This window comes from Onychostruthus taczanowskii, unplaced genomic scaffold, assembly GCF_017590055.1.
Source record: "Onychostruthus taczanowskii isolate IOZ18803 unplaced genomic scaffold, ASM1759005v1 scaffold71, whole genome shotgun sequence".
Taxonomy (NCBI): Eukaryota; Metazoa; Chordata; class Aves; order Passeriformes; family Passeridae; genus Onychostruthus; species Onychostruthus taczanowskii.
In genome coordinates, this window is record NW_024504898.1 from 2,863,083 (window position 1) to 2,877,268 (window position 14,186).

Consider the following 14,186-nt stretch of genomic DNA (forward strand, 5'->3'; position numbering starts at 1 on the left):
ATGTGTAAATTTTTGAAGGGCGTTTCTAAAAATGCTCTCAGACAAAACTGGTAGCATTCTTTTACTCACTGTGTAGAGAAACAGAGGTTTGTGTAAGCCATGACAAATCAGCCCCACTGCATGGACATGAACATTAATTTAAAGCATAATTACAGTTGATAAGTGATCATGGTAAAAAGAGGAATAGTAAATAAAACAGGAAAATCATGCATTTACTTTATGCTTAGATGTTCACCATAGAAGATAATAAACAATTAGAAATTGTTTGTACTTCATTCTGAAGTACAAATTATTCTTGAGTCATTTATTCCAGTATTTTACAACCTATATTCTATTACACTAGAGTCCCACACAAAAAGAAATCAAAACGCATTCTTGATGGCACACTTATGGCTGTGACCTCTCTGCACAAACACATTCAAAGTCACACCTTTTTTCATTCAGCTACACATCTTGAGAACACCACATGTCAACTAGTACACTAGAACACTCTCAAGAGGTAGAAATGGTATTCATATCAAATATTTACAAAAAAAGAAACTGAAGCATCGAGGTTGAATAACCCAATGAAGAGGCACCAGAGCAGTGAAGTCCAAAACCAGGATTATAGTTTCCAAATACCTGCTTCTTGCTGCCACAACAATGTCACTGGACTAGGCTGCTTCAAAGAATGAAAGAGCAACATATGAGATCCTTACACTCACTACACCCAGCTGAAAGGAAAGGGCTTTTATTGATCACTGCATTCAAACCTCGAGTAGTAACATTTTAAAACCATCTACACCTGTGGTCCAACACCCTCTCTACAACTGAGGATCAGCAGTCCTTCCTATACTTGCCCATTTGTCTCCAACCCATTGCATCCTTTAGCATCCTCACAAAGCCCCAAAATATCCTCCAACCTGACTGAAAAAGAAGTGAGCTCACACTAAGCGAGCTCCATCACTCACTGTAGCATCCATTAAAAAGGTCTTTAAATGAAATTGCTAATAGTATGTCTCCAAAAGTCTTGTGAATCAGTCTCACAGGATAACGTGAAATAAAAGTTGCCTTACACACTTATGGCAGGTTTTGGTGGACTCTTTAAACATGCAATTACCTTGAGAATATATTTGCAGTAATAGAACATATAGGAAGTGTAAAGAAATACATGTCAAGAAATCACCATAAAGAGTAATATTTATGTCACTCATTTAACTATCTGCAGAACTGGGAAAGTAGTGTAAAAGTGTGTTTATTGATGTTAAACAGTAAAAAATGAAAGAAGTAATATGGTTTTATGGTGCATTAGAGCACATGAATAAGCAGTGGTATATCCTGTGAAGCCATGAATGATCAAATTTATTAAACTTCTATAAGTTTAACAAGTGAAAGTAAAACAAAGAATGACAACAAAGAGCACTTACAGGAATAAAAAGACATGATATAATAAATATTAAAAGGCTATGGGGAATTTACAGGAAAAAAATAGCAGTCTGATAATGTTTCTTTCATTCTTTTTAATGTCAATCTATTATTGAGTTCTTTTAAAGCACTAGTTTCCAGGAAGATGTCTTTGTCATTTTTTCTCTACATATATTTCTTTCAAAACCAGTGGACAGCTGGGAATATAAGAAATTTCACAAACATGGTGATCTGAAGTGAACCAATACAGAATCATAGAGTGCTGAGGATGGTCAGCACCTCTGCAGATCATGTGCTCCAACCCCCTGCTCACAAGAGGATCAGCTACAGCAGGTTGATGCATCCAATCCACGAAGTCAAAGACTCTACAACATCTCTGGCAATGTGTTCCAGTACTGGATCACTCCCACAGTGAAAAACCTTTTTCTTATGCTTAAATGAAATTTCCTGTATGAACATGCCAGTCAAGTGCACACATTTTTCTTATATTTAATTTTTTTCTTCTTTGTATCTCAGGTTTTCTGTCTTTAGCACATTTATAGAAATAATGAATGCAACACCTGAATGTTTATATTTTAAAACAATTCCTTGACTAAATTTTTCAGATAGATATTGCTTAGCTTTTCAAGTTATCTTTCTGGATAGAAATTAAGGACTCTTCCTTTCCAGTAGTAATGAAACTGCTTTTCCATAGGTATTTTCTATCCTTAGAAAAGGAATCCTGGTGGACACCAAGTTGAACATGAGCCACCAATGTTCTGCTGCTGTAAAGCAGGTGAATAGTACCCTAATCTGCATTAAGTGTTACCAGCAGGTTTAGGGAGGTGATCCTTCCCCTCTACACAGCACTGGTGAAGCCACACCTGGAGTGCTGGGTCCAGGGCTGGGCTCCCCAGTACAATAGACAGATGGGGAGAGACCAAGAAAGAGTCACAGAGATGATCTGGGGGTCATCTCTCCTGGGTCTGGAGCATCTCTCCTTTGAGGAAAGGTCAAGGGAGCTGGGACTGTTCAGCCTGGAGGAAAGAAGGTTCAGGGGGATCTTAGCAATGTGTGTAAGTACCTGGTGGTGGGAGTAAGAAGACAGACAGGCTTCTACTCCTGGTACCCAGGACCAGAAGCAACAGGCACAAACAGAAACACAGGAGGCTCCTTCTGAACATCAGGAAACATGTTTTTACTGTGAGGGTGAGAGAGAACTGGCACAGGCTGCCAAGGGAGGCTCTGGAGTCTCCATTGCTGGAGATACTCAAAAGGCATATGGATGCAGTCCTGGGCAATGCACTCTGCGTGGCTCTTCTTGAGTAGGGGGTTGGACCAGACAACCCTTCTAACTTCAGCCATTCTGTGATTTCAAAAATCCCAACCTCCCCATTTTTAACTTTCTCTTCTAAGAGGTTGAGAATTCATCCATTACATTAATCTAGTGCAGTATTATTTCCTCCCTCCTTGAGACATAAGTAGGTGAGACGCTGCTCCAGCTGCAAATGAAGCACCCTCAAACAGCAGAGAAGCAAAAGAAGGGAGAAGAATCCATTTCCTTTTGCAACACAAGCTGACAGACACTCCTGACACCACCTGAGCACCTGATCTTCTGTTTTTTCCTTTCTTGAGTGGGATGGAATACCTGTGTGCACTACTACTACTATTACTGTTCAACCACTACTCTGAACAAGATGAGGTTTAGGCTTGTAACTCCCACTGAAATGAGTGCTCAGGCATTTTACCTGCCTCTGCAAGCAGCAGCACCTGACCACTCCTGCAACCACCAGCACTAACACCACCACACTAAACAGGTGCCAACACTACCACACTAACCGGGTGCCTTTCTTTTTTACATCCATCAGGCAATCATCAACCACACAAAGAATACTTCAAATACAGCAGTAATTCTGCTGCAAATTTACAGCCCTCAGCATGCCAAGCAACAGATAAAGGTTAAGCCAGAAGTGCCTGCCAGTGTTTAGGTGCCTAAAAATAAACAGGCATGGCTTTCCACATACCAATCTCATGACATACCATTTTCTCTGCACTTCAGTGTGAACATGTCCCAGTCTTCATGTCTCAGAAGGAACTGGGACACTCTAGAGGGAGATCACAGACCCATTTTGTTCTGCAAATGGCACCAGTTGAAAGATTTCATATCTTGCTTTTTGTTTCATTTCGTTGCATGCAACAGGTATGACTGCTGGAGTAGCTTCACTTGGTCTGTGCTGTTGCTCATACCAAGGATAACCATCAAAATCACAAGAGTAAAATAAAAACACACTTAATGCACTTTACAGAGTTTTACGCTATTCTTTGTTTTTCGTGGCTGTGGGTAAGAGCTGGTACACATTATGGTGATGACAATCCAAGGTATAGCATCTTAATCAAAAAAGAATCTGGTCACTTTGCATTTAAATTTAAGTCAAGTTAAACATCAAAATCTGCAGATGCATTGTAAAAGCAGTATATACGCATAGAGCACTATCAACCAAAAATAAATGTATGTTAGAAATATTCTAATGTTTGCAATAAAAATTTTAAGTACAAAAATCATGTAGTACTAAACTGTTCTGCAAGTTCACCCTCATTCCTCTGCTCTCATTGCAGGTTATTTCAAGACACACTTTGGTGATCAGCAAAATGACAATATGGTTGCCACTGAAATGTAACAATAGTCCTTTCCCACCCACTGTACAACGGGATTACCATGTTGCAATACACTGTGATTATGCTGCGGCAGACTGATGTGTTTAAAACTCAGTTTAATTTCTAGTTACGTTTAACTAAAGTAAATCAAAGTCATTTTCTCCTGGGCTATTTATATATTCAAGTTAATTGCAGATTTGTGCCCCTACCCATACCACCTGTAACCTTTCCCCATGCATCTACTGTGGCTACCTTATTACTTTTGCTGCTCTTTTCCAAAATCCCTCTACGCTTTTAGGTAGTTAAGCACACAAAAATTAACAGAATTGTCTAGCAGTAGGCACACTGAACTAATTTGCCTCCTAAAAGGCAATGCTTTTTTTACCTTGGTCTCTCATTCTTACTGATGCTTTCTCCCTCTTTATTTCCTTCCTAGTTCTATTCCCTGTCAGATCCTTTGCAACATTAATGCTAACAATTATGCATAATTCAGTACCATTAATAATTTCTATTATGCTAAACCTCATAGGCTCATTTCTGTTTCAAGATCACATCATGCTGTGTAAAAACAGAAATCTACTAGCCCAAAGACTGGCATTCAATTGAGACAACATGCTACAAACAAGAAGGAAAAAAATCTCAGCTCACAGAGATACACAAGAAGAAAATACAAATATGGATTTGAAAAAAAACTAAGTATACACATAGCTAGGAAGAAAAATCTGAATCAACGCTGGGATTTTTTAAATAATGTAAAACATATAAGTGAATTGAAAAGATCAGTGTTTTCACTGCCTCTCTAGCTATCAAGTGAGAGAATGTAAAGACACAGCAGCTTTATGGGGCAGTAGTACACAGAGTAGTCATGTATATTCCACAGAACAGGAATGCAGCGATGGTTGAGAGATGCTCAAACCTGTTACCACCATACATGGAGCACAGCTCTCCTGCCACTGTAAAACATCACAAAAATGGTCAATTAGCAACAAGGTCTTGCTGCTATGCTGACCCAAAAGACAACTATGGAAGTCAGTCAAAGAAAGTTACTGACATAATGTATGTTTCCCAAGAAAAATTACCCAACTGAGTAACTGGAAGAAAAAAAGCTGTTACTGGATGACTCATGCCATGACATAACAAAATATTTATTCCAAGGTTGGAGACATGTTCTGAAGGTCTGTACCTCATCAATTAATACTTTTTTTAAAATTAATTAATCAATCCTGATCAAATAGAATTCAGATAGAGATTATTTTCAGTAGCTTTAAAAGCAGCTTTCAGAAACTTGATCTGAAAGGTCTCTCACATCTCACTAAAAACACAAGTTGGGCCACTTGAATTCAGTTGCCAAATTTGCAGATGACAAAAATTAGTCACTCAAAGAGAAGCCAAGACAGCATGACAAAAGTGGCAAAAATTTTATTCCACCAATGCATGCTAGTAGCCATACCATTTATACAAGCTGTCATTTATTACTTTATCATCCCCTTTGAGGTTGGGGAGTTGAGTCCCCCAACTCAATTTCATACTTTACTGCAGGTACCAACCAGCACTACTGCACACTTTTTGTGTGTGTCTGGATACACACAAAAGCTTTGAGCTATCAGACACACCTATTTGAGACATATTAGATCTGCAGGTTTTTGTTTCTGCAGTGCCAGCAGCAAGCCCTTTCTGTCACCGTTGTAGGTACTAAGGCATCAGCTCTTCCCCTGCTAGAAAAGGATCTTGATGCAGGTTCTTATTAAGAAGCCTGTACATGTGACTGGCTATACTGCCTGCATTCTCTTCACACAGAGCTATACACTGGTCAGCACTACTCTGACCAAAGAGAAGAGCTGTTGTTGAATTTGCTTATTGAATTTCCAATGCACAATTTCACCACTCCAATAATGATGCCAAATCTGCAGGGCTCAGAGCAGCTGGGGGGGTACAGTGGAAGAAAGCAGGATGGCTATTCAACAGATGAGCAAAAAGAAAAGAACATATTTGCTAGGTCTCTACATAGCTTAATTAAAAACAATTTCATAATGTATTAATTTTACTTATGAAAATCGCATCTTATGATGGAAAAATATCATTCAGAAAACTTTAGATGGCATTTATTCACACTGGAAACCATATTTAAGCAAAATTCAGAAAAAATTGCTTCAGGGAAAAAGAAACATTGATCAAACTTTTATAGCTGTAGCTTGCATTAATGAGAACATGATCCCTTATAATAAAGCAGAGATGATAAACAGCTGCAGTGCCAATATAGCTCTTGTTAATTCAGATACGGAACAAGTGCAGCCATAACTGGTGTATGGAATCTTTGTACTCCAACAATGGTGAGCTGCTCCTCCTAGCACAGGGACATGCTGTCCATGGACACAGCACTGTGCTTTGTTCCAGCTGCCAGGCACCACGGGGAACCAAGGGATGTAGAAATGGACATTGTGAACACAGGAACAATATAACCCTGGCTGCTACTACTGGATGCTACTACACAATGGCACTACCTTCAGAAGAGGGTGGAGTGCTCACAGCATCATATGCTGTTCTGATGTGGCTATTGAAGGAGCCCTGGAAAAATACCATTCAAACCAGTGGAATGTGAAGTGAGACAGGAGACAATAGAGCAGCACCTCAATATACAAACACACTTAAAATTTTATGTAAATATCTACAGCACCATATTAGTTGGACCACTAAGGTCTACATGCTCCTCTAGCAATGACTAATACTTCTGGCTTAAATAGAGAAGCAAATCCCACAAGGCTATTGGATAATGTCTCATGCTGTACACGGAAATAAGCATCGGCATCACCAAAATTCAACTTACACTCTCAGACAGAGGAGACACTGAGTCCTAACATCTCAACTGTATTATCAATGGAATGCAGTGAAGATTTTATTCCCATTTGGCTTTGAAAAAGAGGGACAGAAAATTTATTCTACACATATTTTGCAAATAAAGACATTTCTAAAATAAACATGCTGCTCAAGGATATATCAGAAGAAGATTTATATACTTCTGTAATACTAAGTGTCATTCTTCCCCACACTTCCAGCTCACCATTATGCTACCAAATCTATGGCTGGCAGGTAAATTTCCCAAGAAAACAACTCTTCTGTTAGTCTTCCACCTCAGCAAAATCACACACTTGATCATTTCCTGTCAGTCTGCTACGGGCTCAAAGGCTACCAGATTCTCTGCCCTGGAGCCAAGAATCTGAAAGTCCAAATTCTAGCAACAGCCTCAGAGCTCAAAGTTTCCTGCATCAGGTGCAGAGACAGGGAAGAGGGCAGAGTTCTCCAAGCTTCTGGTCAAGACCTGGAAATCCTGGGACAGAAGATGGGGTGGGGACCCCATCTTCAGTGGGAACTTCCCCCAAGACAGTCAAATGCTCTTTTTGAGAAAAGCCAAAATTAAAAAAAAAAAGGAGGAATTTTCTTTCAGAGGGAAACATAAAGACATAAAAACATAGTTTTCAGATTAAATCTCAGGACAAGGGTTTTCTTACACTGGCATTTCCCACAGAAAGAAAATGTCATGTCTTGAGCAGCTTTAACTGTAACTCATATCCTGCCAGAAGCAACTGTTTCCCAATAAGTAAGTGATTACAGGAAGATTCATCAGGTTTGTACCTGGATCTCGTTGCCATTAAAACAATACAGTAAATTAAAAAAGAAATTATTTACTGTGACATAAGCATCAAGAGTTTCATGGCTTGAACTGCTACTTCATGGTCCTTGTCCAGAGGCATGGACACAATTCGATCCTAATGGATGTAAAATGACAATAAAAAGATGTAACATGGTTTGTTCTCAATAAACATGTATTTTTGCTACAGCTAGACCATCTACACTAGTACAGCAGAGATTTATTTTTATTTCAGCAGCTATTTCCTAAGAGACATGAGGCAACTTGATTACTACCAAGTAGTTCCCCAGCCCCTGAAAATTAACAGCATGTTAATTTTTTAACTGAATTAATCATGCAGCAATATGATATTTTATACGCATGTAATGTATGCGTTCACAAGAAATTAACTACGCACTACAAATTAAAAGTGACTGACAACTTGTTTCTAAGATGTTACTACTGGCACTTCAGTATGTTAAATGAAGGTAAGCCTCAAATTACAAGCATTATCTAATCAGTTTCTCCCACTAACAGTAAACTACACATTACAGAAGTCAGTGCCTTGCTGAAAAGACAGTTAGACTTTAAGTCATAAAGATACTTCATGGCATAGCAGCAATATTGCTGACCTCCAGAATTCACAATATTGTAACTTAGTACACATGCAAACAACCCAAAAAACTTCCCATCCCATGAAACCAGGAACCTCAGTGTGGCCTATATCTTTAAGACATATTACACCTTTAGACTTCCTTGATTTGGAACTATTTTAGTTTCCCCATTTAATACATGGTTTCTAAATCTTTACATTCATTTTCCTTTGCACCTTCCTTTTTCTCACAATCCAGATGGAAGTTATCTAAATCCACAAATCCTGAGTCTGAACACTCAAGGGTAACAGAGGAAGCATGTATAACTCCTGTTTGCAGGAAATGGATTGATGGATATATGATTACACTCCCCATCACTGAGAAAGCATGCTTTAAACTTTGAAATTGCTATTTTGTGTGTAGCTGTTCAGATTTCTTTTGTTTAGTGGGGATGGAGTTGTTTTTGGGTGTGGGTTTTTTGACTGGGGGATGGAGTTAGCAATAATCCATTTATACTGCATCCTCCACACAGGGTGATAGCAGCACAATCAGCCTGGAGCTATTTCATCACTATTTATTGAATACAAATCTTGCATTTGGTTACAGAGCTTACAGCAGTCAGAAAGATAAGGGACTACCACATAATCATTTAAAACAGGGGCCAATCTTAGATAGCTGAATTTAATTCTGAATAATTTATTACTAAGATACCAATATTAAGCCATTTCATGTTCTTTGAGGATATGTGATAAAGCATTTTTCACTATTAGCAACTGCTTTGACACATGGGTAAGCCCTGCACCTTTTGCAAAAAGACCGTGGGTTTGCTACCACATGCAGGCATTGATTTGTCCTGACACTGAATCATGTGCTGATTCACAGGGACAATATGAGATATCAATCACACCATCTTGAGCTTTCTTACTCAAATACTGAGAAGGTGCAACCCTGCTAGGGTAAGAGGAGCTGACAAAATCCTTAGCAAGGTCAGGGTTAAAAAAAAGTAAAGGGCTTACTTTTAAATGAGTCGGGATATTGGAATATGACAAAGGCAGAGTACAGGGTCAGTGAAGCTACAAAACAAGCACTCAAAACTACAGTGTATCACCTGATTTGTTCAGAAAGAAGATAAGGGATCCTCCTTCAAGATTCATACTGACATGGTAGATCAAGAGAGAGCCATTCCCACATCAGTGTAATACACGGACAGCCACTAACTACGAGGTTAACCCATTATCAGGGACAGCAAAAAGAGGATCTTTAGCATAGGAAATTATGTGTCATCTGCCAAAGATCCTGTAAAAAAACCTGGACCAATCTGGATAAATGGTGGAGATAACTGACCACAGTGCATGCTAACACCATTTTGTGTGAACTAAAGTGAAATGGAAGAGTTCATAGACACAGAGGGAAACATCCCTCCCTGCAAAACTCCATCTTTTCAGTAAACAAGGCTGTTTCTGCAGGAGTCTAAGCCCTCTCAGTCAAGAGAGTGGGGAGATCAGCTCTGATCAAAACATCAGGCCCTGTGTACACACCCAACCTAGACTTAAAAAACCAGCAAACAGTAATTTACCTTGAATCTGTTAGTAAAGAGATCCATCCTGGAAGCAAGTTCTTTTCTGCTATAAATTCCCTGCAGTCCCAGAAGACATTTCAACCGCACTTCGGCTTGCTGTAAGGCAAAGAGAAATTGGCTAACAGTAAAATACATGTATCTTTGTTAGTCACTATCAGCATTTATATCATGTAAGCAAGAGCTCTTTGTGGGTGCCTACAGCAGACTATCCAAATGCTGCCTCATCTTCTTTATCAGTGACATCAGTACCAGTTTGTTTGTGTGTACACACGCTCATCTCTCTCTCACACACACAGAGGAAGCCTGCAGTGAGCCAAACTCAAAGGTAACATCAAAGTTTGTGTATGGCTTCCTAAGAGTCAAAGAAACTCTCACAGACCACAGTTAATAAAAGCAACAGAATGCAAAAGATACAGGGATTGTGCTATTCACATTAAAGATACAAAGACAGGACTATGGATGGCCTACTTAGTACAACCAGCACTCCCCCATACATCAGACTTTGCCTGCTCCTTGTCAACAGCTGACTGGGACAATTGTTAAACACAGACAAGAAGTCCAAGAAATTACAGATTTCTCTAGATTCTCAGAGGAAGAGGTACAACTCAGAAATGCACTGTGCATTCTTACAGAGTTAAGCATCATGCCTTCTCCCTATTTCTGTTTTACACTAGAATGCAATATTTTAAGTATTGCAGGAAAAGGGTTGCTTTGAATTCAGCCTAATTAGTTAGTTAGGCAAAATATATTTATCCATACAAGGTGTTATTTCATACTATTAGTACTGCTGCTTCATAGATGCCTCAAAAAGAAGTCTTTTCCTTAGCCAGCTTTTCAATTAGTTCACACATATTGTTACATCATTCAATGGACAAAGCCTTAAATGGAACTAGGAAAGTGACTTTGATGATCCAACATAGAAAAATCATGTGTTCTGTAAATTTACAATGCTAAGCATATCAGCAGAGACACTAAGATGAACTGCAGGCTTTGAATCAGTCTCTTCATATTTCTTTCTTAATTCCTCTAGCTAACAATAGCAGTAAGAATAAACATGGAAATCCAAGAAAGGAGACCACCTACACACAGGCTATCCATTGCTACGAGTTCCTGTTCACCTGCTTAGATGGAAAGCCAAGGATGATATTCAGTGGCAGGCTTTGATTAACAGTTTTGTGACAGCTTTTTGCTAGAAACATAAAATGAAAGATCAACAGGTAACAATATACAGTGTTCTCTAATCTGCCCATGACACACCAGCAGGGCTTAGTCTATATTGTATTTTAAAGTCTCTGAGGAAGAGACTGTTGCCCACACCTGCTGCTTCCTACTGCCACATACTCACTCACAGACAGTCCTAAGGTGGCACCCATCACTGCACACTGGCACAAACTCAGCTCAGCCAATGTACTGCAAAACTGGCTTGGTTCTTTGGTTCTCTCGGCTCTTTCAGTTGCCCTTGGTTCTCCATCACAACACTCTGCTTGTCAATAGGGACTGAATTTGTGTGTGGGGAAAGGAACAACAGCAAGCACTGGTTTGCTGAATGCTCATACAGCCCTTGGCACACGCCTGGTAATGTCACCTGGCAGTCAGGTGCAGCCAAGCGTAGGCCTGCAGACATAAAGTGTACCACATTAAAGTGTACCATCTCCCTTCTGAGGTTTCTACCCAAAAGCTCCCAGTCACAACCCCACACGTGTATGTTCTTTTAAGTGCTGAGAAAATTAACTCTAGTAAATAGAAACATATAACTACTTCTATGATTACTTCTGTTATTTTTCCTAAGTTTTCATCTGCATTTTCCCTGCTTCTCCTTCTCAACCACCTCCCCTTTTCTAAATTCAACAGTCCCCATAGTTTGGAAGGATGTGAAGTAATGTTTAATGATCAAGAATATCTCCCTACCTTCAGGTTCTTTCAACAGCAGCATCAGCAAACACAAACACCCAGCCACTTACTCCCCTCATTAGAACTACCATTCTAATCTCGACAAAAAACACGCCTGTTTGCTCCTTCAAAGCTGTGACAGAGTGAAGGAGAATTATGTAAGCACATTTTCAGGATACTCTGAACACATACACTGTCCCTCAGCTGTATCATAGCACATTTTGATCCTGACCTGATGACAGAAAACATCAGTAAAGTGGTGGGCAGCTCGAGTGACCTCAGAGAGCTCTGCACAGGCTCCAGCACTGCTTGAACACATTCAGTTATGAGATTTCAGCCCCACCACTATCACAGAGGTGGGGCTGTTCAATAAACCTTACAAATACAGGCTGGGACCTGGAGGGTTTGATAGGACTGCTGGGTCAATGCTTCCCAGACTATGAACTGGGAAGGTCTACTTCTGAGTTACTCCTACACAGCAAAGACAACCCAACTGTCATTTGAGGTAAAACAATTTTTAAAACTGCTCTCCCTCCCCAGCCTCCCAAAAAAATCCAAGACAATATATAGAAAACACTGCTGCCCTGGTTGGTGCTCTCGTTTTGAAATCAGACAATTTGACAGTGGCTGCAAATCACAAAGCACAGCCAGGACTGCAGCCACCAACAGTGGCACACTACCAGGTCTCAGCCAAATGTAGAATATGGAAGACACCTCACTTTATCTCTCTCTACTTGCATCTTCATTGCTTTCAGATTAAAAAAGCCTTAGGAAAATAAACCAATTATTTCCAGTTTCCAGTAAATGGCACTGGGTGACCTGTGTGCATTAATTAGAGACACCAGCTGCTGTTAACCTTCACTGCAAATGAAGACACATCATCTTCAAAAAAAAAAAAATTCTTTTGAGAATTCCTCAAACTGAACATGTACTAAAAAGATATTGTGATCAGATAAAATGTAAGCAGGAACAAACGACAGCCCTCGATAGATGCGTCGTCCCGAACACCCCAACGCGCCCGTGAGGGACGGCGCACGGCGGGCAGCAGGAGCCTGGCGCGCCCCCTGCTGGCCCCGGGCAGAGCGCAGCCGGATCCCGCGGCGCGGACACCGCCCGCCCTGGGACCAACCCGGCGGCTGCCGAGCTGCGCGGCAGACACAGGCACCTTCAGAGGCGGCCTGCAGAAGTACAGCCTGTCCATTTCGCTAATCAGCCCATCCCGATAAACATTCCTATCCCCCTGAAGTCTCTCATGCTTTTTCGAAGCAAGAGAAAAAGCGTTTTTTCACAGAAGCACAGAACAAGTCAGGCTGGAAGGGACCACAGCGGGGCATCTGGTCCATCCGGTTGGTCCACCTGGTCCAACCTTCCTGCTCAAGCAGGGTCATCCCAGCACAGGATTGTGTCCAGACAGTTCTGAACATCTCCACTGAGATGCTCACAATCTCTCTGGGCAATCTCCTCTAGAGAACTGTCACCCACACAGCAAAGAAGGTCTTCCTCATGTTCCAGTGCAACTTCCTGGGAATCAGTTTTTGCCAATTGCCTCTCGTTCTACTGCTTGGTGTTTTGGACTTACTGACTTCTTTTCGTTGTTTTGCTTGTTTGTTTTGGTGGTATTTGGAGGATTTTTAAAAGTGCCTCTACTTCTATACCCTTTGGGAAATGGCTGGACTTCCTGTAAATATTTGCTGTACCTAACTCCAGGTGAGAAATGCAACATTGAAGACTATTCTGCTACAATAGAATTGTAGTAGACAATATTCATTTGTTCATTCTTTATAAATCTAAACAAAATTTTAAATGTCAGTCAAGCCTAAAAGCAGAATTTCAGTCAACATTTAACCCTCTCAAAATATTTAAGCCATTTTACAGTTCAGAAGTAACACCCAATTCAGTGACATATAAATATAACTGCACATACAGGGATTCACACAGAACTGGAAAAAATGTTCAGTGTTATTTAGTGTTAAAATGGCTTTTAAAATATAACCTGAAATAGGGAAGAAAGTAAATTCTTATTGTACCACCAGAGTCTTAAACATCTACTCTCAAGAATTTAAATGCTAGGATTCTTTAAAAAAAATTAAAATGAAAAACTTAATGTATTGCCCTAAGTAAAAAAAAATAATTAAACTTTACCTTATCGTAGAGCATCCATCCAACATATTTTAAGTAGCTATCATTCAAAAAAGCATCTGGGTATGTTTTAATCCAGCTGCCAATTTCTTCAATGCAAGTTGCTCTGATCTCAGGGATAACATCACTGTGAATTATAAAATCATAATATTAATACATTAAAAATTAATTTAAAAACCAATTATATTATTTGCAATAGTTTTATATTCTGCAATTTCAAAAGTATGTATAATTCAAAATGTTCCAAGTATCTTCATATTAATATTATAAGTTATTCTTCAATCAGTACTTAGACTACGTTTAGCCACAAACTATTTTGCAA

The 14,186-nt window shown here is 39.7% G+C and overlaps 1 protein-coding gene across 4 annotated transcripts in view; it reads right to left on the reverse strand.

The window, feature by feature from the left end:
* LOC121345315 (cohesin subunit SA-2-like) overlaps nt 1–14,186 on the reverse strand; it is a 57,865-nt gene that overhangs the window by 26,711 nt on the left and 16,968 nt on the right. For all 4 annotated transcript variants that reach the window (XR_005953954.1, XM_041422099.1, XM_041422097.1 and 1 more), the window contains exons 11-13: nt 13,868–13,991; nt 9,833–9,931; nt 7,723–7,802 (exon numbers count right to left, since the gene is read on the reverse strand). Coding sequence is in view for 3 of the 4 variants with exons in the window: in XM_041422099.1 (XP_041278033.1) it covers nt 7,723–7,802; nt 9,833–9,931; nt 13,868–13,991 (303 nt within the window). In the remaining variant the exon portion in view is untranslated. The remainder of the gene's footprint in view (nt 1–7,722; nt 7,803–9,832; nt 9,932–13,867; nt 13,992–14,186) is intronic.